The sequence below is a fragment of the Plectropomus leopardus genome, chromosome 16 (genome assembly GCF_008729295.1).
Source record: "Plectropomus leopardus isolate mb chromosome 16, YSFRI_Pleo_2.0, whole genome shotgun sequence".
NCBI lineage: Eukaryota > Metazoa > Chordata > Actinopteri > Perciformes > Serranidae > Plectropomus > Plectropomus leopardus.
The window spans coordinates 4,971,590-4,997,023 of NC_056478.1; the positions used below are offsets into that span (position 1 = coordinate 4,971,590).

The following is a 25,434-nucleotide window of genomic DNA, read 5'->3' on the forward strand; positions in this document are numbered from 1 at the left end:
AGCGCTTCTGCTGACTCCGCCAGGGTAAGAGAGGTGACTTAGTGATGGCAGCAGCTCTGACCGGGCAGCTTAGACACTCTGGATTCAAGTGATAAGCTTAACCAATCGCATGGCTTGTAAATGATGTAGAGCAGCAGCAACTGAGGGATAACAGTCACGGCCAACAGCCAGTAATAACATGACGGGGTATGCAGAGGCTGGACAAAACAACAAAAATACTTTAAAATGCAATGCAATCCTCTGCAGTAGCCCTGCAATAAATATTTCCGTTGTGAGAAGAGAGTGTTGACTTAACTCCACTTTCTATTGCAGGCCATTATATGGTCAGACATTTCCCTTATTTTGTCCACTCTCCACTTACTCCCTCAGTGTAGCAACCAACACCTCAAAACAAAATGTTGACTTTGCTCAGACTGATGTTTAAAGGATAACTCTGGTATAATTACAGTATCCTCTTATCACTGTTATTACTGCCCATGAAGAGTAAACCTGCAATGTTTTTGTAATAGTCAGAAGCGCTGTCTGTTTGCTGTACCTATCTATTATGAACAGCATGCACAGTTATTCAATTATATTCAATCTTATAATTATATTTATTCAATCAACACGCCTTAAATGTCAATATGACAACTGTGACCATTCCATTTGTTTTTACTGGCTCTCTTGCATCACACGCATGCTTTTGTGATGACTGGATTTTCAAATGTTAATATATTTCAACTAGATTATGTGAACTGAGAATGCTTTCCTCACTTTCCACACCCATGCTGACAGCATTGTGTAATTATAGATATAAGCACCTGCAAATATTCATAATGCTTTATAACAACAATCATAACACAACAAAGCATTTTGAAATGGCTTATGAGGTGAAGTATCATTATACTTTAAAACTGATGGTCACCCATTGACATTCGAGCATGTCAAATACTGGCACATTATCACGCTCCTCTGCGTGTGATGTCGGTGCCAAACGCAGCCTTTAGTGTATCTATGTGATGCTTTCACCTCACTCAAAGGTAAACCCATTCATGGAAAAACTCAACGCTGAAAGTACATGCCATCATAAAAACAGCCAGAAAGTCTGTGTAGGCCAGGAGGGAATGGAGATGGATGGGTCAAGCGAAACAGGACTTTCACTCAGGAGACTGCAGTTTGTGTCCCATGTGTCACCAAAAGTTATGTTGTTTTAAACTAACATTGCATAATTCATGTACTGAGGTCAGTTATGTCTTATGGCCATTTCATAACATAAATCACGTGTTTTATTGTGTTACAGCTGTGCGTCATACAGGTACGCCAAAGGGTACCCTGTGCATCAGTCACATTGTGTGTATTTGACTCCACTTTGTTTTTTTACTTTGGCACTTTACTGCTGAAAATTTGGTAAAGATAATATGGTATTTTAGTTTTTAATTGTGAGACACATGCATAATTTAAACATAATTTAATGATTGTAATGTCAGTAACACAATAAAAGCTGGCAAACTGGTGCAAAATGCTCAATATTTAGGATTTATATTGTACATATTGATGGCCCTGGGTTGTAAATTAAACTGTGGAAAATACGACTGTATTAGAGAAATTCATGAGCGCACTTCAGAGGATTTACTTCAGACAGTTACATCATAAGCACGCAATCGGTTGTAATAAAACTAAAAATCTGAAGTTGATGTTAGTCTTAGATGATATAATGACTTTAGAACAAAATATATCATATAAAAGACTTTTGGTTAGAGCAAGTACTCGTGTACAGTATGACTGACTGCCAGCAGACAGCAGCTTGTGTTGGCTCAATCAAGGGTTCTCTGTGTCACTGGCTGTTTAAAATATGACAGCAGAGTGAAGAGGATGATTAAGCTTCTCATTGTCTCATGGGTCCAGGTATTTATAACATTTATGCTGTCCTATTTCTGAGCCGCTTATTCAAAAGTGATCTCTATTATGTTAATTCTTTTTACCTGACGCAGTTCACACAGAATGCAGTTTGACACAGATCGCTCATTACTTGTATGACGGCGGCATATTGCAGCACCCAGTCACAGAGGTAGGAAAGCAGAGCGGGAAAAAAAAAAAGAATGAAGAAGAAAGAGAAACGCATCTTAGATGAGGATGACTGAAATAATCACACTGCATTTCTCTTTAGCTGTCTTGTTCCACTCACTGAACATTGTTAACAAAAAAACTCTCTTAATTCAAGCATAAAAAATTTAAGGGTGCTTCTTGATGGTGCCAAAGAAAGGGCTTAATGAAAGTTTGATGTGGAGCAGTGAGATGTATGGTTAACAGTGATGCCGGTAAATTGACTTTATTTCTGCTCAATAGACTGCAGTCAGCTGAATTGTATGTTTCGCTCTCCCTGTTTTCGTTCAGTTTTGTCTCTTGGCTTCTGTCTGTTTTTCCCTCTCTTAGAGCACACTGTCATTACTCTCCTTGGACGTGCTGATTACCTCATCATTATTACCTGCCCGGTTCATTTATTGGTTTTGCTGCAATAATAAGATGCCATGCTCTAAGGGTAGCCACCCCTATTTCACACCAGTAATTTTATTTTCTTGATGAAATGACAGTTGCTGCACATTAGTATTAATAACGGCTGTTAAAAGCAGATTAATAGCTCATCTTTGCCAGCACCCACCAGATTGCTTTTTCTGATACAGAGCAATAAAATTCTAATACTCATATATTCCATACACTAAGTATCCTCCTCAGCAACTGGGAGTAATTTCCTCGCAAGCAGTAAATACGCTGACTCAAACATGAAGCTTTACCATGAAATGTCATAAGTAGGCTAAGGCTCTGGAGCGTACAGGACCCCAGGCAGCGGCTTTCGCTGGACGTTAGACTTGTCATTCCGACATAGCCATGATTTGAATAGATTTAAATGTGCAGCGGAGGCCAGGCTGCTGCTGTAGCTGTCCGGTAGATATTTGCATGGCTGCGACAGAGCTGAGCTGTTGGTTGAGCTGTGCATCACAACACAGCTGAATCAGTCAGTGTCAGCTTGTTTATGCCTGTTTTTGTTTTCGTTTGCTCCGGTCTGGCAGTGCCACCAAGCTGAACCAGTGAGGCTGAATGTCGTGCACAATAATCAGTTTCACATGTGGCGGATATGTTTTAACTTTCCGTTTCTTTACAATTGAATTTTCAATTTTATGTTGTGAAAGTGCTGTGATTAACCTGTGGTTAGTTTTAGGCACACAAACCACTTGGTAAAGGGTTAGGCAAACATCATGTTTTGGCTTTTAATACATTGGTTGATTACTACAGAATGGCCAGAAATGTCCTGAACCTTTCTGCAGAAAATGCCCAATTTTTTCTCTACAAAGACGGCTGGAAATGTCTTGAACTTTTGTTTAAAAAATAAATAATAAATAATAAATGCTCTTTACACAAACAAACATGGCTGAAAATGTCCCCAACTCTCGTTAAAAAATACCATCCGTTGTTGGTCTGCTGCTGTCTGCTGCTTGGCAGTCTTATCAGCTGCGTCTCCTAGTTCTTACACCATTCACCATCCCCTTCAACCCCATGAAATATGAACTTCACCACTTTATAAATGTCAATATGATATGTATGACACATACAAATGTAGCATATGTATGGTTTGCAGAAACATACAGCTTAAAGGTCTTAGTGTTGCTCAAACAAAACAGTTGGTGCAACTTGTAAAGTTGGTTTAGCTGTTGAACTGGTTGTAGGCCTTTTATATAACCTGGGGAGGTGCAGCTTATGTCTAAGAAATAACAAGGTAATGGTATAAAATTATTGTAAGAAAAATGTGAATTGTAAATGAATCTATTTATGCTCCTGACCCTCACTAACAACATTGTGAATGATTTTGCGTGACTCACTGGAGTGTTTCTTAATGAGATGTTGGCAGGAAATTGACCGCTGTGGTTGGCGTCAATAAAATGTGTAGATTGGTGGCGAGCTGTGGTTTGTATGTTGCATCGGGTTGACCTGACATGTGGATCATGGGGTCACAAATCAGAGGTTAAAGTCGGTCACAGTAGCTTATAGATCCCTGAGTTTCTCTGAAAAAGACAAACTGCCACCATCACGGGTCATAAGGTATGAAGTTAATCTCTCAGTCATTGATTTGCATTCTAATTATGCTAAATCAATTACAGTAGAGAATTTATAGTTTAGACATTTAAACACTCATGCTTCCAGTAAACTGACATTTAAAATTTGTGAGGACTGTGTGTTATGAGTCAACTGGTACACAGAGACAGACTGACTCTCCCTCTCTTCTTTCGTCTTCCGTTCCCTTCCTTCCACTTCAAATGCTAACCCAGCCCAGTTGCCATGACAATCCAATCCATGCAGCTTGTTTTTTGATGCTGCAAAGTACTCAAAACCCCCCCTGCTGCTGTGATTTGACTGCCATCGCTGCACCAAGCCAGGTGGCTGCTTTCCTCAGGGAGCCCTTTCAAATAAAGGCATTCAGCCAAAAGACTTTGAAGTCCCACTGTAGACAAGCTCTCAATGAGAGAACACACTTCCTTCCCGTTTCATCCCCGGCTTTGACGGGGAAGCTTAGCCGGAGCACAACCTTGTGTTGCAGTTTGTCACGGTGTTAATGCTGCGAAAATAAACACATTTGACTGTAACTTATAATCCTCAATCCAACTCATTTCCTCTCCAAATACAAAATGCCACCACGTCTTGGTTGTCAAATTTAGGGACAAGAATGAAATGTTCAAAATGTGTGACCAAATGGCGTTACTGAGAGCTTGTCTGCCGGCGGCCAAAGAAGCGCCCCGGACAGATCGTCCTCACTCACAGGTTTAAAGACAGGAAGAGAGAACCGCTCATGTAAACAGAGAAACATGTTCACGCTCAGTCGCCAGAGGAAAATGTTGGCATTGTGCATTTCTACAGACCATGAATACATTTCATTTGTACTTTTCATATCAACATTTCTAAAGTGCCATCGTTTTGATTACATGTATGTGAGCTGAGTTAGTCATCAGGAGGAGGAGATGTTTGGCTGCCAAGATGCAGACCACTGTTTGAGAACAACAAACAGAAAAACTGGTTGTTTTTGGTGAAACAGTGGCAGCATTTCCAGTTGAGATTGTGCCACCAAAACCAGGTGTTTCTAAGCCAAAACATCATCCTTTTTAACCATAACCAAGTGTTTTCTGTGGCTAAACATAACTGTTGTTATGTTCACCACAACACTGAAATGTAAAAGGTAAAGCTCTAATGGGGATGTAATCTACTAAAGGAAAATCTCAGCTGAAATTCTAAAATTCTAAAAAGGTCCAAAAAACTCTGATTTTTTCATTATTATATATTTTTAATTATATTACAGCAAAAAAAGCTCTTTCTTGAGGTAATTTTCTTGTTTTTTGTTTTTGTTTTGTTTGTTTTTTACTTGTCTTTTTGTACTTAAATTCAGGCAATTTTCTTGTAACTTTTTTTTAATTTTTTTTTTTTTTTTTTACTAATTTCTTACTATTTTTTGGTCCATTTTTTTTAGGTTGCTTGTTTTCCTCTTCCTATGTTTTTGAGAGAAATCAAGCCAGTTTGCTCAGGCATCAGAGGGTGAACTATCACCACAGTGCACTGAGTGCAATCAACCTTGTAGCACTGTATGTCCACCAACATTTTTTTAATGCCACAGGGCTTGACTTTAACAAATGCACAGGGCAGTAAACTTTATGTTTAGGCAAGAGGAAGGCAGCTAGTGAAAAATATTTCATAACTGTTGTTTTTCAGCTTGGAAAAGAACCTGCGAATGTCTGACCGATGAGGATTTGGTCAGACAGAGCATAACAACCAACCAACCAGAACAGCTCTAAAAGAACCGTAAAATTTCAACATATCTGCTACATAATCATGTCAAAATTGTTACATATCCTTGGTGTTTGCAGAAATGTACAATGCCAACATTAATTGTAGCTACTGGTATTTCATGCTCACATACACACTTGCAACACACACCCTGTTTTGAAGGCTTGACAGAGAGAGAAAACATACACCCCTCCTTTGTTAAGAACTTAAGTTTACCTCTATTTCTTCGTCTTTGACTGTTCAGTGTAGGTCAGAAGTTCGTCCAGTAATGAAGTTCTCCCCGTCTCTTTCTCCTCTCTTTCATCTGCACTGTCGCTGAGAACAGAGGGATGAGCACTGAAATTAAAAAAATATTGAAGACAGAATAGCATGTCCTAAATTATTCCTTTCTCCTCTGAGGAATGATGTAAAATTGACAAAAGGTAAAGTTAGCTTTGATGGCAAATTCATGATGAAAAGAGAGAATACTAAGTGTTATTGCTCTTTCATGCCAACATAGGCAACAAATGGGTGTTTTTCATCTGCTGGCAGAGGGAAGGACGATGCTGAAAGTTTAAAGAAACATCCAGTTAAAAATCACAAAACCACATATCTAAAAAAAGAATAAACAAGTAACACAAAGGAGTTCCTCATCCGCTGTGACCGTTCAAGGACAGAGAGATGTTCTATGTTGTGAATTGAAAATTGAATAGACATTAAGAGTAGTAGGTGGGAATAAGTCAAGTAAGACATGTTAAAAGTAGTGATCGAAAGTTTTATTTGCAACATTAAAGAATACTCTTGTAGCATAACCAGTAAGCTAATAAGTTAGCTCAAAAGACACACTACATACCTTTCTTTGTCGGTTTTATAGTGACGGATGAAATTGGATGTTGCGGTGGTCGTGTAAGTAATTTTTGAGCTGCGCACCTCTTCTTACTACCATCTTCAAAAACATACTTAAGTAACTATAATTTTACATATATTTTATTGTATATGTTAACAAATAACTTTTTCAAAATAGTTTAAACATTTTATTCATATTCCAATCTCAGTGTCTAAATATTCTCAAGAGTTTGAAGTTCATGCTCTTTGAAAGGGTGGACTTGCATTATTATATTATCATTATGTCAGTGCCAAAATGGTCTAAAAAGGACAATTATATCATTTCTCAAAATGATTTCTTGGACAATATATCATCTAACAAAAGTACTTATCGTGACAGTAGAAAGATTTCAAGCAATTATACCAAAGTTTGTTTGGTTTCAACCATGTGATGCTTGAACTTAAAATAATAAGCTTTTTGGTATTAATGGTATCAATATAAGATTTTATAAGCAATAAAATGATTTAATCTCAAACTACACGAGGACACAAAACCGTTTGACTGACTTGCAGAATATCAGTGTTATCATTTTGCTTCTGTCATGCTACTTTCTTGCCAAACACAGAAAACGCAGTACATCTTAGCAGTGTGTAGATTATAGATTTATCTGAGCAGTCAACAAGATTATCAGTTTCCTGTTGAGGAACACTCAAAGAGACTTCAAGTAGCCCGCCAGTTTCAGCACACTAATAGAAAAATCATCCGAGGCTTTAATGTCTCAGGTTTAGAGTGCAAATCAACAAGATGAGCTTTACATTTTTTTCTCAAAGGGCGTTTAATAACTGTATCACGCTTATGATTCCCATAACACTCTACATAAGCACTCTGCATTAATTTAGTAACCCTGTTAATACATTACAGCTGTCATTTGTCTTTCTTCCCCTTCTTACGTCCTTCTCTCTCGTCTCCACCTCTTTAATGTTTCAAGCTGCTTTTTCCGTATTCACTGAAAGGCCTCGATAAATGTTATTTAATTCATTTTGCTGCAGGAATCAGGGCAGTGGATGTCTTTCACCCAAGTCCCGTTTGCTAATAAGGCAATTACAGACTTTTTTTCTTTTTTTTGCTTTCGAACAATTTCCAGTGCTTCCTTGCAAACGAATGACCAATTGCTCAAATGGGCGACTGATAAGAAGAGGTTTTTCACTCCGTTTCAAAGAGACAGAGCGGTCATTGGGGTCGTAAGTATAGATAATCACAGATTCACAAGCGTGTTAGGAAGGGCTCCACATCTTGTGTTCACTCCCAGTTTTATTGATTGCTTTGATACGGAGAAATCGTAATAATTACATTGGACGAGCTTGTGATGTTAAAAGGGCGGTAATTCCCACCAGCTGGGGGTTTCTGGGTTTCCATGCCACCCCGCTGCTTTTCGTTTTAAGCTGTCTTCCTTTGTTCTCGGTAGCAATTATCTCGCTGCTGTCTCTCCATCTCTGAATGTTCACGTCAGAAAGCTTATTAACAACACACCCAGGGACTCGTCTCGGCCTTTATTTTAGATTATTAACATCTCTATGTCGACACACATGTGCAAAGTGAAAGAATAAGCCAAAGAAATCCGGTCAAAACGAAAAAGTGCAAGACAGGACACTTTCTCAACAGACAGCAGTACATTTTAAACCATAAACCCTCTGTGACAGCCTCTTTAAACGCTTTACTGGGGCTTTTTGTCCACCATCGCAGTGTTATGTGTATCTTACATTGCAGACATGGCCTGTCACCTCAATTTACTTTGACTGGTAAACAGAGCGTGGCAGTGAATGTAGAAACTTTTCTGCTAAGCAATCATTCTTTTGTCCGTCTCCGAGTTTCCCTCAGTCTCCCCTCTTCCTCTCGCTGTTCCATTTCCGCTCGAGCAACTAAGTGTGTCACAAATGTGGGTCAGTCGCGCTTTTCTTTCCCCACTAAAGTCAATTCAATTTGGTAGAATGATAAGAAGGTATCAAATTTAAACAGCTTGGAGGTGCTCTGGGGCAAGACAAGAAGTGCGGCAGTCTGCCATACTTAAAATACCAGCTCCTCTACGAGAGCCTTCCTCGAGAGAGTTACGTGACGGGAGGGAGAGCATCAACACCTCATCCATTAGAGGAGAGGCACAGAGGGACATGGAGAATTAGTTTTTCATCAGTACATTAGCAGGCGAGCTGAAGCCAAGGTGGCAGTGAAACCTTTTACGCAGATTTTCTCCTGACGCTTATATTGTTCGTGCTTGCTGTGATATTGCCTTGTGTTGTGAATCAAATGCTTTTAGGACCTGTTGACAAAACCCACGTAATTGCTTGTGGTTTCTTTGACATGAAAGAGGATAAAAATGCACTTGGCTTCTGAGTGGCAGCAGGCCTTGAGTAGAGCCTGACCGACACATCAGCTTTGCTAATAGTCGAGACTAATTCACTGACTGACTTAGGTGTTTTGTTCTCAGTGCCGCCATTACTGCGGCAGCACAGTCAAAGTGAACGCAGTTTGACTGACAGTGAAAGATGAAGGTAGCCTGTGATGATGTGGAGAACATGTGTGTCACAGCACAGGCAGTACTTGCAAAATTATTCTCATGTCTCGGAGATTTAATTACCACTAAGCCGTAGGGCTCATTTATGCTCAACTTTCAATACGTACGTGGAGACAGACGGAGCCTTCTGTCTTTACTTTGTGTTCATTTCGTTTTTTTTATGCACGCTTCCTAAAAGCTTGCGGATATATATTGAATGTATAATTCAATAATTAATAACCCTTTGAAAAAAACCTAAATTGGCCGAAAATGAGCAATGAAAGAAGAAATGATCCAAAAATTTCCAAATTAGTAAAAAGTAATATAAAATTACATGAAAATAATAAGTTAAGTAATAATAAGTTTTTAAAAAAAGAGGGAGAGAGAGAGAATTACCTGAAAATTTGTTGTAAAAAAAAATGCAACTATGATAATTATTACTAGTTACTCCTTAGCTTTTTCCCCCCCAAACAGTTTTCTCCAGATTTTTAAAATAATTTTTAAATCTACAAATTTCTTGCAATTTGTGAAACATTTTCTTACCAAGTTGCTCATTTTTTTCATGTTTTTGAATTTGCCTGTGGTTTAAAGGTTTAAATACGTGTGAAAGGTGTCTGAAAGCAACACAAGAAAAGTGATGTCGCTCCAGGTTTCAGAGGGTTAGATAAATAATTCAATAAAAATCCAAAACATGAAGTTGAAATAATCAGCAGCACACTGCAGGAAGACTTTTTTTTTGGCTGTCTGATGCTGGCTCAACGTCAGCCCTGTGTAGGCAGGCTGTGCCGTCTTTAGTGGTTTGTTGTGTTTTTTATCTCTCGAACAGCTGAAAACAGCACAGCCAAGGGTATGTTGAGGTCATATAGAAGCAGTTTTGTCATTGCACAGTTTGTGCACCAAAGAGCACTCACTACCTGTAATTGTAAAGTACATATCAGCACATTATTTTGTTAAAAGAACATTTATCGGTTGCTGTATTGTTATATTAGTCTCAAAACTCCAATATCTGTCTGTCTCTTGTCAAGGATGCTGATATATTCCTCAGTTGTTAATCTTTTGTTAAGGTCTTGTTGTTTGCCTGTAGTTGTCAAACTGTTGAGTTGATGTCATGGAAATTAGACAGACTGTGTAACAGGTAACACAGATTAAGTTTGAAAAAGGAGCTTTTCACTCTGTTTGTGCTGTGTTTGAGTACATCCTTTAATGTAAATTTATTTTTCACTCATACCAAAGTCCTGTCCTATATTCTCCCTCATCCCTCTCCTTATGTATTCAGTGTGTTAGTAGTGTTAACTTGTACTGATCAAACTGCTGCAGTTAGAGCAAGAGAAGTGTGGAGGGAGAAGGGAGGATAACCAAAGTGTCTGAGGAAGCATCTTGGAAAAGAAGAGAGACAGAAAGCCTTGCCTGCAGAAAGCAAGTGAAAAATGCATTTCTCTTGGCCATCCACTTTGTCCCGACTTCAAAGGGCCCCATGGATTGCTCTTAGGAGGTGTCTAAATGAGGTGATGTGAAAGATGAGAGCCAGAGCTACGCTCTGTCTGCCACTGGCAGTGTTTCTCAAAGGACTTCAGTGGAGAGTCCCGGCACAGGCTCACACAGGCTCACTGATCACTTTCAGCCCTGAGACCTGAACACAGAGACGTGGTGCGGTTGAATATACCTTTTAGCCATTGCTTGAATGCCAAGAATTTCATTTGTATTAGCCGCAAAGACACGGTGAGTTTAATATTCAGAAAGAAGAAGAATGTAGGGAAATGATGCACTGATGCCCTGAGGATTTTTTTTTTTTTTTTTTGGAGAAAAAGAAATGTGACATTGAAAAGTTGTGCTGTAGTGTCTATTTCTTGCCTGGTGTTTAATTTACTTAAATAAATATTTCACCAATATAAAGAAGGCCCTCATGTAAAACTAGGCCTTTCATGCAGTAGAGTGAAACACATACTTTTAAAACAGAGAAAAAGGATGTTTTTGCTCAACAGGTAGAAAACCTACAATTAACAGAATGCAATGTGCCTGACGTAAGTTGGCATGGTCAGTGTCGGATCTTCTACCACAGTTAAACAGTGAGCTAAAACATGTTTCTGAAAACATTTGAGGTGCCAACTTCATATTCACAAACTCTCAATCATGGCATTACAAGATGTTCACAAAAACATTTTAAGCATAACAAAGGCAGTGCAGTAACATAATCTTAATGGATTTAGGTTCGAGTTTGAGAGACAGACAGAGGGACGGCTGGTGGGGGTTGGCTGAGGTTGGCAAGGGTTGGCGGTGGTTGGCGGGCAATATGAAAATGCAGAAGTACAGCCTGTAATTCAAGGGACAGCTTCAAGAGCCAGCAAAACATCATTTGGAGGATTTTTGGCGGGTGGGAATAAGAGATATCTATGCACTGGTTAGATGGAGGAAAGTTTGCCACAGTTCATCTACACATACTACCCACATTGTTTGATACAAAGCTGATTGAAAATCAGCTAAATATCCCTTTAATTATCCTCTGGGAATTTTCCACGTGTGTGTGCATTCCTGCATGTGTGTCACTCACACCAGGACTCTGAAGGGGATCTCAGATGTTTGGCTCCAGCAGATAAGAGCCGTCAGCAACGTGCCTGAAGGAAGCCGCACAGATGGAGGAGACTTAAATGTTGTAGAGGACGGAAGGAGACGTTGTAAGGGATGAGGTTGGTGCGTGTGTCGTAGCGGGGGGATCAGACAAGACAAGATGTGAACCGTCATCCATCGACACGAGAGCTGCTGTCAAGATTCAAGAAGACAGGAGGGGAGGCACGGAGGGAGGCCGGATGAGGAGGAACAGAGGAGGCAGATGTCCATGGAGAGGACAGGTGAGATGGATGAGACAGAGTGGCACATGTCCAAAACAGCAGAGGTAGAGACAGACAAAAGGGGACAGAGTAAGTGAGGAAAAGAGGAGCAGGAGGAAGAGGGAAGCATAAAAAAAATCCAGCCAGAAGCATAACAAAGACAGAGTGAGAGAGAACATCAGAGGATGATGGACAGATGAGGGAAGCGGCTTTGCTTTCTCTGTCATCCCACTCGGTTCTGCCATCTATCATCAAGGAGTACACTCCCTCCAGTATCCCTCGCCACACTCCATCCGTCACCGTGCATGCGGGTGTGTGCCTGCACGTGTGTGTCCGGGATTTGATTGGTCTAGCACGCTCCGAGGAAAATGGTTGACCAGTCTGAAGCTGCAGAGCCGGTCACATCATCGCTCTCAGTCCCCGAGTGTTTATAATGACTGAACACGGCAGACACTGCAGATTGATGATAGAGAGGAGGCAGAGGGGGTTTTTGTGTGTGTGCATGTGTGTGTGTGAGAGTGTTATGCCTATAGAGTTGGTGTGTTATTACCTGATGTGCGTGCAAGCATGAATGTGCACGCTGATGTATAGAACAAAGCTTCCTGCGGCCTTTATCTCAGCATTGGTTGTTTTGTGGAGCGTGTCGGCTGCTGATAGCCACTATCAGCCACCGCCACACTCCTCCATCGTATTTTTCCCCCACGAACTGAAGCCACTCCTCCTTCCTTGCTGCCTTTCTTCCCTCTGACCTCTAATCCCTGTGTCCTCTCTCCATATGTCTCACCATGAGCCCAAACTGATTATGTACATACTTATGTCTTAACTTGTATTTTTATTACTTAACTCTACGTGTTTTCAAGCTGTGCTCATTCAACCCACAAAAAAAGCACATTTAGATTCATGACTCTGTGCAAGTTACTCAACAATGAAGGAATAGTGGTTTTAAATCCATAAAGATAAATTATTATCGTATTTCTAGACGTGCCTGGTGTATAAACTTATTCTGAGTGTTATCCTGATTCTGTCCTGACAGATAACTTTAAGATCCCTTAAGGTGCGATTAAATCCTACATTTTGAAAGCGGATCCGTCCACAATCTCTCCCCAGCTTGCTTACATATTATCCTCACTACATTAGCTGCTAGCCTTTGGGAGAGTCTGTACCTACATTTTAAAAACCTGCATTAAGTCGGCAGAAACTCGGCTCAGCAGGCCGTGTTCTAATTGGTGTCAAGGAGGGTGGACATGACATTTAACTGTAAACTAGTGTGACTGCTTAACTACATAATGTTCAAAACAACCTAAGCAATATAAGTTTTATTTTATTTTGCACAGACATAATGAACAAAAACATTCCTTTGGTCAAATCTGAAAAGGCGTGTGTGGCCACAAAAAAAAGTTGGCATTTGCATTTATTCAAAGCATAAATACATTACATGCAAGTTTCATATGTATCCTATCAACATTCATAAAGTGACATAATGTATCAGCTGACTTTGACATGTGGAGGTGGAGGGGATGATGAATGGTGTGGCACCATGGTAAGAGACAAGATGAGCAAGTGATCCCTGTGTTTCCAGTGGCTTATTACTAAACGTGGTTGTTTTTCCAGACGAGATAGTGTAACGAAAAGTGGGTGCTTTTTATAGTCATTGCTGCCTTTCCTGCCAAGATAGTGCTATGAAAAGTGTTTGTTTTTTACAGAAATATAATAGCATTTCCTACTGGGATAGTGCCACAAAACGTGGTTGTTTTTTATAGAAACATGGCTGCATTTCCCGCTGGGATAGTGCAATGAAAAGTGGTTGTTTTTACCACCACATCGCTTCACTTCTTGCTGGATAATATGATGAAAAGTGTTCATTTTTTATAGAAATATAACAGCATGTCCTGCCTGAATAGTGTCAAGAAAAGTGGCTGGAAATTCTACTGTTACAGAAAGTTACTGTTTTATGCAGACAGGTTTCTGTGTTTCCTGCTGGGGTTGTGCTACAAAATGTGGCTGGTGCTACCAGATTTTGTAGGAGTTTTTTTTTGTTTGTTTGTTTTTTTTGTTTACAGAGATATCTCTGCATTTCCTGTGGAGACTGCAACCAAAACATAATATTTTCCTAACCATGACAAGTGTTTTTTTTGTGCCTAAACTTAACCACCCATTAACCACAGTGTTTAAATATAAAGTTTAAACATATTTACCACAAAATAACATACAAATGTAACATTTCTTGGGTTTGCAGCAGCATACAATGCCAGCTTTTTGACGTCATTGATTGGGCTGAGAGGTGACTGCCCCTGTTAAAGATAACAGCTGGATATCGAGCACAAAAGACACAGTCAAAACTACAGAAGAAATGACTCATAATAGTAATGATAATAATTATGAAACCCAACAACAGAAACCCCAGTATAAAGCTTTGAACTACTGTAGAGCATGCCAATCACGTTTTCTCACCACAGCTCTTGTCACAACTGCCTTCGCGTGCTTTAAATGTCAAAGAAAAACTGGGAACAGATAAACCTGGAGTGCAATGCATCACCACAGCTTTCAGGTGCTTAAAAGCATGATGGCATTCACTGGACCTGGGTGTTAACAGGTTAATCAACACTGGATACAAGCTGAAGACATTTCTGCAGAATTTGCAACAGTACCCAGGCATGCCATGTGGCTGGAGTGCTGAGACCTCTGCATCCGCACGCCACATTTGTCTGTTGGCTGAGATAAAGGACTTTACCCTTTCGAAAACGCAGATTTTGCAGCGGTGAAGGTTAGAGATAAACCAGCCTAATGTCTGAAACATCTTTATGAGTGGACGCATGAGCAGCCTGTTCATCTGCACGTAGAAATTAGGTTTAGACTGGAAAAATAAAGCTCTCAAATAGGATGGAAAAAAAGCAATAAAATGGGAAAAGTATGACTTAAATTAAGCGAAATGATCTGCTTAAAGCAGCGTATGCATAGATGGGAAAGTCCATCTTGATGGGTGGAAACAGTGACCCAGTGATGGGCTCCCCTGTCAGCTGGGGGTCTCAACTCGGTCACGCTATTGAACGGCTCATCCGGGGGAAACACGGAGAACGAGGATGTGATATATGATGACAGATAGACTTGAGCTTTGTGTAGCTGTACTGGTTTTAACCTATAATCCCTAAACATATAGCCTTATTTCAAGACGTATGCAACAGCACCTGCTAGATTTAAGTACATTTTCCTTCATATTGAAAAACTAAGTGTTAAATCTTTTCTTTGTATCCAGACAAATACTTCTTGTTCGTCTGGCTGCACTAGTTTTAAGATATCTGTGAGATGTCTTTACTTGTTTTAAAAAATGTATAAATTTTAAAACGACTCATAGTGTGTTCCTCAGATATAAAAAGTGTCTTTGCTGTGCATTTGCTTTGGCGTAAGACTGACAGTTAAACAGTAAATAACATTTGGTCATTATCTGTTTTTGATATGTGTAGAGATAAAAGGATGAGATGCTTGAAATAAGAAATGCTGACTTTTATAAAGTAGTTTTCTACTTGCCAAAGGTGATCAAACAGCTTTACAATTTGGTAATTTTGTTTCTAAGTTACTCAAAAGCTGTAAAATAGAATCTCAGTAACAACTTCAAATATTTTATTACTATAACTGCCAAATGATGACGGTGTCAGTAGCGGGAATCAGGACTGTTTATTTTGGCTTATTCTGGAGCGTCATCCACCCGAGTCTCAGCCGAGTCCGGCAACCAGACGCAGCCCGTCTTAATTTCTTTCGACATGTTGAACTCAGGCCGATGCTGGGCCAGGTCAATTTGGCAACCTGAGTAAGGACAAGGCTTGAAGCAATAAAATCATTCTCAGATAAAAACTACCCCATTTGTTGTCAGACAAAAAATCAAGCATAAACTGCCTTGATTTAAGATATTATGGATATCATACTTATATTCTGCTTTTTGCAGCGTATGAAATGAGATTCGAAGGCTTTGCTTGAGCTTATACGAGTTCAGAATCCATTTCACAGATCTGCAGTGCAAGATGGATTTTCTATTGAGAGAGATTTTACCTTCATACAAGTAGCCCTTTAGAGTTTGAGGTACAAAATTCATTTCACTCACACTGTAAAGAGAACTGTCCTTTTGTTGGCTGCTTTTGACAGACTATTGATTTGTTTGAAGATTTCATTAAATTTTTTGGGTGGTGCAGAGGAAGAGAGGGAGGGAAGAAAAACTGGAGACAAAAAAAGGTTGGATGGATGAAAAACAGAGTGAATTAGTCACTCAGTTTAAATAGGCCCTCGGGCAGCCTCATGGCAATGCCAGGCTCTCCAATTTGGCTCAAGGCCTTTGTCGCATGCCATACTTCATTTCTCTCCCGCTTTTGCTGCCACTCTCCACTTCATGCTGTCTAATAAAGCATTTAATCCATGGAAATGATTTAAAATGTAATAGGGCCTCCTGCGAGTTTTTAAACTAAGCTATCTTAGACTGCTGATAGGACAGGAAGCAGCTCTCAGCGCAAGGTCTTAACACACATATGTATATATTCATGCAAAATATCCACAAAGTCGTCTTCCTCCTACACACAAACTTTCTCCTCTTTTGTCTGACTGTTTGCAGCTCTCTCTCTCTATTTCTCTTTAGTCGGCCACTTCAGGTGAGGAGGTTTGTGACTGAAGCGCAGTGGGGCTGTTAGAGTCGCGCTATAGGAACCCGGGAGTGGAGCAGCAGAGTGTATGTGACTCTCAAACAAGTTCAAGCACAGCTCTCCACGAACCATTTTCTCCTGTAACAGTACATGTTTCCTGGCAGCCGAGTGTCACTGGAGGGCCACTTACAGGGACAGGCACAGCACCTGCTCGCCTCCTGTGTGTTTTGCTCCGCATAAGTATTAGCTCTGTTTATGATTAGCGGAACACATCCATGCCCACAGTCCTCCGACCCTGAGTCAGTGGGCTTTTGTATACTCCTCTCTGTAGAGATTTCAGCAGTGTAATCTGTTATGCATGTAGCTCCGCATCACATAAAACCAATTTATCTTTCACTTCTGTTGCGTTCTAAGCTGTGTGTAAAGACAGACCTCCTGGCTTCCCAAGAGTCCTGGCATACATGCTGCATTTATGGGAGCTTATTCTGGTCCGTGTGATGGCAAGAAGGGGCCACCCTGACATGTTATACCAGTACAGTCTGTGTGACCTCATGACAGAAAGCAGCAAGCTGTCAGCAGTCCTGTAAGCAAACCGCATCTGACCGGCCAGCAGCCTGATTTAAGATGTGGATATGAGTTACTGTAGATGAAACGTGACATAATAGAATGACAGTTAAAGCTGGGGTATGTAGAAATCTGAAAAAGACTAAACAAAGGGAGAACTGGAAAATACACCCTCCTCCTGAAGCTCTCCCCTCTTCGTCTTAAGCTCCTCCCACCAGATGTATGCACGTGCCTCATACGGTGACCCAGTGTTTCCCATACATTTCATTTCATTGTAGTGGCATCAGAGCATTTTGCTGTTACGAGCTACATCAACTAACCAACCAGTAGAATTGCAGCATGCGATGATACCCTGATCCACTCTGCTAGTTCATACTAAATGCTAATAGATGCTAATACTTAATCCTACCTCTCATTGCAAAGCTGGCGTGCCAGGTTTGCCTCTTTTAGCCCATGTTTTTTTGTTTGTTTGTTCAGTTCCTTAATGTCAGACTCTCTTTTAGACTCTTTGGTAAGTCTGTCTTCTTTTCTTGGGTTGCTTTGCAGTGCAAGCAGTTGTTGCCAATGCTGGAAGAGCAACTTTTCCTGCAGTTTTCTCTGCAGCCAATAGGAATGCCCCCTCTTTGAAACGACCTGTGATTGGCCAAAGTCTCATGTCACGGGTTAGATTTTTTTAAGCCTGAAAAAACAGCCAAGAGGAGGTTCAGAAGTCTATTTTTTTCTCAGACCACTTTTATCACAGTATGCTCAAAGTTTATTTATTGGGATATTTGCTCAATGACGCTAAAATAAAACTGTCTTTCCCAGCTTTCAAGCTATGCTGATCACTCCTGTACGTTTTCTCCAAATTGACTTTGGTGCAACAAACAAAACAGTCCTGCCTCAAACATCTCCAGTTTCATTTGTTTTGTGCTTATTCACTTCTCCCTCCTTCCTGCCCTCACTGTCTTTGCTCCTTGTCTCCGTTGCGCAGCAGACGCCCTGAGCCCTGTGGAGTGCACATCCATTTTAAACCTGGAGGCTGTCAAGCATGCTGTTGGTAAATGAGCGAGCTAACCTGTTGCTCTCAGTCTCCCCGCTTCCACTTATCCTTTTCTCTGTGTCTACCTCCCATTCCTTGTTTCCTCACCCTCTCCCTTTTTTTCTCTCAACGGCGCATCCCCTCCTTTTCTTGTACCTCCACAGCTTTTAAAGGTTGTTCCTTCAAAGGGCAACAAAGCTTTTTTTTTTTATAAAATCAACCGACTGGCTCAGACTCTGTAAGCCCCATTGTATACACTCTGTAAAAAAGCACCTTGTAACAGATATTTCCCTTGTTAGCCACAAGTCAAGTTTTGTACGCTAGTGAACACTCTGTTCTTTAAATTAAAGGAAAACAAAGAGTAGTCTAACACAGGAACATGCTATATATACAGTATATTAGATGTACACAGTGCCTGAAGCAGGGGCACATTTGACATCAAAATGACTCACAGATCAATGATGAATGTCCCGCAAAGTTTCATATAAATACATCCCTCTTCACTTGTATACTTGGAAAAGGAATGAGTTTAATTTTAAAAGGGAAGGCAGCATGTTGCAGATGCTGCGTGAACAGCAGAGACAGACAATCGGGCACAGAAAACAGAGCCCAGGGCCAGCGTATGTTAAGCATGTTCATTAATTTCTGTAGTTTCTCTCCTGCTGGCCCTGTTTGCTTCCTGGACGTGCCGCGGATCCTAATAGGCTTTGGATCCCTGCTCGCTGTTTTGATGCGCGCAGAAATGCCCGGAGAGAGGGAGGGGAATAAGAGAGAGAAAGGCACAGCAAGATGCGGGGCGATAAATAAAGACAGATGACAGAAATGAACAGATAAAGAACATATGTCATAGGAAATAAATGAGGAATATTGAGCAGCTGAAATAATGGCCAGCCTGCCAGACTGAAAGAAAGAACTTTAATTAACTAACTGTGCAGTGTCTGCAATTATAAATCCAAGTCAATATTAATAATTGGCATAAATTTTAATGTACATCTGCACAGCGAGCAAGGCTCTGCACGATAAAGCTGACACATAAGTTTCTTGTTACGGTAATAGCTACACATGTGCCGTCTGGTCGCACACTGTGTGAGCAGCTTGTCGTCCATACAGGCCGTTTGCCTTACCTTTAATGAGTCGCCTCTATAGGTTAACATTTAACCACTGACGCTGAACCGGCTTAGAGCTTTGTTAACTATGCAGGGCTGTAGGGCACTAAAAAAAGGACCCCTTCAGCGAGCAGCTTCCTGAAGCCCCACTGTTCCACCAGGCCCCCATGCAGAGCTCCATCCCTCCAAAGAGACTTCAAAGGCAAGCATTTGCAGACCTGATGTAGGCGTTAACCTTTGACTCAGAGGCTCTCTCTGTGCAAACAGGGACGGCCTAATTGATGCTATGCACTGCAGAAAAGGAATAACTTGTCCTTGTGGATTGCAGCCATAGAATAGAGTGCTTTAATTTGTGTCTCCTAAAGTACATTGAGACAGACAGTGGCTGTAGCTAAGTGGACAAATGTTTGTGCTGGCGACAGTCATGGCAGGAGGCATTATGTTTTTGGGGTTGTCCACCTGTCACTCAGTACGTTTCCATGCACAGTTAAGTTGAGCTATGTTTATAACTCGATTAGGTCATTTAAATGGATTTCTGTCCAGTGTGCAAGCACTAGAGGAGAAGCAATTTATTGACAGGTGTATGTCCAACTCCGTCATGGTAGGTAGCAATGTGCCCCCTTTCAGCTAGTTGTTATGGACTGAATCACAGTGTTTATTTAATACTTCAGAGTTCACTTTGTATGTGGCTAGTTTTTAGCCACATACAAAAAGCCCACTTAAAAAAACAACATCATTTTAAATATGTCAGAAAACTTCAAGTATAAGTCCCGTCCCAATTAAACGTCTGGTAACTTTTACTAGCTACACATTTTGACAAATAAACGCCCGTCTAAATTAGAGGCTTGATATGGCTGTCATGCTGTTTATTTTCGTAGAAGTTCTTTGAATGTATAAATTGGGGTTGTTGCCTGGAGGTAACGTTTTATGGCATGTAATATTTAGAATATTCTTTTACACTTTACCTTGCCATAAGTGAGGACTTACAGATGAGGATTTGAAGCCGTTATATCAAAAACACCAGGCTCATTTTACTCCACTGAACAGTAGAGTCTACTGCTGCCTCGATCAGCTATTTTGTAGGTTAAAGAGGAGCAAATGTTCAAATATAGGGTACACTTAAACAGAAATTGATTTTTTTGATGGCTAAAATACCTTCTTCTGTGGCCTTGTCCACAGCAGTACATTTCTTAGCTCCCCTGCCAGTGCTGTGTTGAAGATTGTTTCCACATTGAAAGGTGTAACCCCTCCCTAAACCTGACCCAATCCGTGTTTTGGGCACTGAGAAGTCCCCGCAGACACAGATGCAAATTTAATTCTAGTTTTTTAATGAACCACCATGAGTTTGCATCTAGTAGTGCTGCTGCATATGGCTGAAAAACAGAGCTGCTGTTCCATGGAGAGACGAAAACAAACACAGAGCTAACATACATGAAAATGAATTTTAGAAATAAAAACAAAAAATAATCCTCAGGCAGCTCTAAGGTAGGTATGGATTTATAGATAAGAAAGAATGGCGGGGTGCAATTTTCCACAACCCTCATGGCCTTTAGATGGTCAGATACCGGTTTAGCAGGAGGAGATTGAGTCAAGCCCCCGACACTCTTCGTGTCCCAAGATAATGCTGAGTGGACACACAGTTCACTCTGGTTAATTTTCCACCTCATGTCCCAGCTCCCTCTCACAGAGATACAGAGGGCGATAATCCAGACTGATAAAGGGATGTGGTGACTGACGGAAAGTAGCAGGGCTCTTCTGCAAGATTGCATTTTGCGTGTATTCACTGCTAACCACATTACTGGCTCTTTAAGGGACAACGGGCTTGCAAATAAGCCTGAAATAATTGGTCGATGGATTGTTGGATGTATAAATGGACAGACTGGATGAGCTGATGGATGCATGTTTGTTATGTGTGTCCACTTATAGATGGACACAGGTTGCCTTTCCTGAGTTTGGCATGCTGGAGGGGAAGTTTACTTCAGATCACTAACAGGAAGTTTGAGTCATATGTTTTGACTTTGGTTAAAGGAACAGTGTGTCTGGTTTGGGGTGATTTAGTAGCATCTAGCTGTGAGGATTGCAGATTGCAACCAGCTGAAACTTCCCCTGGTTAGATTTCTATAAGTGTTCATTGTTCAGGAGGTTTTTACCGGGAGCTGAATTATCCACAAAGGTCTCTTTCTCTCTAAAACGAACAAACCAGGTGATTACACCGGCACAAACACAGAGTATAGCAGTTTTATGTTACAAATCAGCGTTTCTCTTATGCTGTTTGGCATGTTGGAGACAGGCTGCTCGACCAGCTACTGCTAATGTCTGGGTAACTCTTTCCTCTCATAATTTAACACTTTGAAACCTAATGCAACATTACTTCCCCTCTGCCGCTTTCAGAAGCCTTTCACGAGTAGTTAAACCTTTGAACTCTGAGCAAAGTAGTGCGTTTTTTTCAAAAACAGAAAAGTAGCAGTGAGCAACTTAGCAAGAAATGATCCAGAAATTGTAAGAAATTAGAAGATTTAGAAAATGAGTTTTAAAAAGCTAGGTAAAGTATATGGAAAAAGGAAAAAAGCTCGGGAAAACCATATATATAATTATCATAATGACATATTTTAAAATTATGATACATAATTATTTTAATTCTTAAGCACTTTTGTCCAGGTCATTTTTCTTAACTTTTTTTAAAAAAAAATATTGTTTATATTTATTTTATTTTTTATTTTTTGCAATTTTCAGATAATTGTGCTTTTTTAGAAATTTTTGGCTAGTTTTTGGATAATTTCTACTGCTCATTGCCATCTTCTTGTGTTTTTGAAAGACATCAAGACAATTTGCTTAAGTTTTAAAGGGTTAAGATCCAGACTTTCAGGAGGTTTCTACTGGAAGCTGAATTAGCTGCAGAGGTATGTTCTGCTCCAAAACAAATGACGGAGAATAAAGCTTTTTCACGTTAAAAAGAAAAAAAAAATTCTGTTCTGGGCTACTGTAGAAACATTGTGATTTCCACAGATGAGGACCTGTTCAGTAAGTAAATACAAACAGCTCATTCAAGGTAACAAAAGCACAAGGATTCTTATTTTCAGGTGATTATACACTTAAGAAAACATACTTATGATATTATATTCCATTTCTGCCAGTATTTCCCCCTAAATCTTACACACTGGACCTTGAAAAATAATCTGTCATTCAAGAGAAGGGGACAGAAAGTTAAATGCATGGCACTTAGTTGTAAGAGGCTGCCCCTGTCCACAGCGCTCTTATTTTGAATTCTGTCCAGCTTCTCCTCTGCATCACAATTGTGTGACGTGAAATATTGGAGCTGTAAGATGGAACAAGACGCTCTGACATGGCTTCCCACACTGCCGTATCAATAATGAATCAACAGTGGAGCCAACATTTCCATTTACTTGAAATGCTGTTACAGAGAGAGCCTTATTTAACTTTTGGTTAAATCATGACATTGATATTCATTGTGTTATCGAGTCTGTCTCCATTAGGAAATCGTGTATTTGCCAGTTGACCACACACTGGCACAGTTAACTCCAGCCAAGCCGTGGCAAGGTGTTACGGCAGAGCAGCAGAACATTGTGTATGTGTGGAGTGATTTGCATCCAGTTTTTGTCCCTGCCAGCAGTGATTCCAGTGGTGTGTTGCAGTTGACGATATTGTCTGCCATGAAACACAATCTGCACCCTTTTCTTTCTGGCATGTCAGACTAGTCCAGTATCTGATTTTATGAGGAAATTCAAATCCAGAACCTATTTTTAGTCTTTAAAAGAGCAAGAGCTCATTAAGCAAGGGTTGCTGGTCAACATGGGAACTTAACACTTTTGTGCCTATTTGGTGCAAAACACTTCAATGACACTTCTCCAGGGCAACATGTCATTACAGGGTTGCATCTATCTGCACTGAATGACTCCCAAATGGCATGTGGTATTGAGGCAAATGTGTGTTGCTAAATACTGTGATTGTACAAACAAACACCTGAGTACTTTAATCAGAGGTAACCGGTTTGGAAATGGAAAGGGTCGCTGAAATGTTTCCCTTTGGCTTGGATCCGGAAAAACCTTGCACAGAATATCTTTTTGTCCTAAACTCTTTTTGAAGCCTTTGAAATAACACTTGGTTGACATTGATTTAGTAATCTGTATTTCTTCTTGTTTACAGGACACAGACCTACTGGATATAGCGTACATAAAAGATGCCAGAAATGGAAAATGCACCAAAACACCAAAGGTAAGCCCACAATTTACTGATTATGTTGCTTACCCAGCCCCAGTTACTTGGATAAACATAAGAAAACACTTTTTTTAAAAAATGCCTTATGGTTGTTTCTTGTCTACACAATATTATGTATTGAATCAAGAACAATAGCTTGAATATTTGTTCTGATTTTTGTCTGTCGGAGCTCTGGGAATACGATGAGTAGTGTACTGAAAGGACCGAGGAGGGCTTTTTGGTGGCATTATGTTTTCAGGTCCCATTCTCATTAATGTGATAGCTTAAGTACCCCTCAAGGGAATTTCTTTTAATTTGGCACAAACATCCACTTTGGACCCAAGGATGAAGTAATAAGATATTAGTGGTCAAAGCTCACTGTGACCTCGTGTATCTCATTCTTGATTGTGATATCCCAAGAACAGCTTAAGGAATTTCTTCAAATTTGGCACAAACGTCCACTTGGACTTAAGAATCAGCTGATTAGGTTTTGGTGATCAAAGATCAAGGTCACTGTGACCGTGTCTGTCTTTTTCTTGGGATTGCAATATCTCAAGGGCACCTTGTAGGATTTTTTTAAAATTTAGCACAAAGGTCAAACATCCACTTGAGCTCAGTGTCTGTGGCTCAGGGTGTACAGCGGATTGTCCTCTAATCGGAAGGTTGGCGGTTAGATCCCTGGCTCCTTCAGTCAGCAAACTACATATAACATAAGTATCTTTGGGCAAGATACTAAACCCTGTCAGTTCCATCAGTGTGTGAATGGTCAAAAAACTGAATAGTATGGGGCACTTTACCTCAGCAACCAGCGTATGAATGTGTGTGTGAATGGGTGAATTTGACTTGGAGTGTGAAACTGCTTTGAGAGTTTACAAATGACTAAAAAAGTGCTTTACACGCGCAGGTCCATTTAACTGATCAGAATTTGGTGTTGAAAGGTCAAGGTCACCGTGACCTTGTGCCCATCTCATTCTCATGAACACAATATCTTAAGGACACCAGAGGGAATATTGTCAAATTTGGCACAAATGTCCACTTTTGACTCAAAGATGAACTGATTGGAATATGACTGTCAAAGGTCAAGGTCATTGTGATGTTGTATCTGTCTCATTCTTGTGAATGCAATTTCTCAAGAAGGCCTTGAGAGGATTTCCTCAACTTTGGCACAAATGTCAAGAATGAACTGATTAAAATTTTGAGGTCAAAGTGACTGTTGCCTCATAACTCAGAATTATATGTTATTAATATGCTATTTATTACAAAATTGCACACAAATGTCTTATAAAACAAAATGATGAAGTGATGACATAGTGATGACATGATTGTAGAGATCTTGTGTGCTGCCGGAGGGGGAAGATGTGTGTGAAGCATCCATGTTTTCACAGACATGAGAGTAAACTGTAAGTGCAACTTGACTGGTTTCCGAAGGCATACAACCATGAGGCGCTATTTTTAGATTGGATGATGATATGCTCTGTAAGTGTTTATTTTTGCACAGAAATGAAAGTCATGAGTGGGGATGAGCCCAACCATGAATCAGACACTGTCTACACCCATGTAGTCATGAACTCTATTATGGATAGGACTGATATTAGTTCAGGTGGTTATAATAATTGACTTTAAACCATGAGACTGTTATGTACATAAATGGCTGTAAGTTTGAGGTGTAGTTAATGTAATTATCTCTCATGTGACCTTCAGAACATCATATTTTGTATTGCCGTGACTTGTGATAGTTACGGGTTTGTGCATAACTGTATGCGTGGCTGTATGTATGCTGTTCACAATTCATTTTGCACATTTTTAGTGTACGTTTTAGACAGTGATGTGAAGACAAAAGCAAGGAAGTGAAGACTGAATGACACTAAAGATTGACAAACATGATTGGAATTCAAACCCACACAGATAATGGATGGTTTC

At 40.2% G+C, this 25,434-nt stretch overlaps 1 protein-coding gene across 1 annotated transcript in view; it reads left to right on the forward strand.

Annotated features, from left to right (window-relative positions):
- LOC121955489 (1-phosphatidylinositol 4,5-bisphosphate phosphodiesterase beta-1) overlaps positions 1-25,434 on the forward strand; it is a 168,812-nt gene that overhangs the window by 22,752 nt on the left and 120,626 nt on the right. Inside the window, 1 exon segment of the mRNA XM_042503476.1 lies at positions 23,464-23,532. Coding sequence (XP_042359410.1) covers positions 23,464-23,532 — 69 coding nt within the window.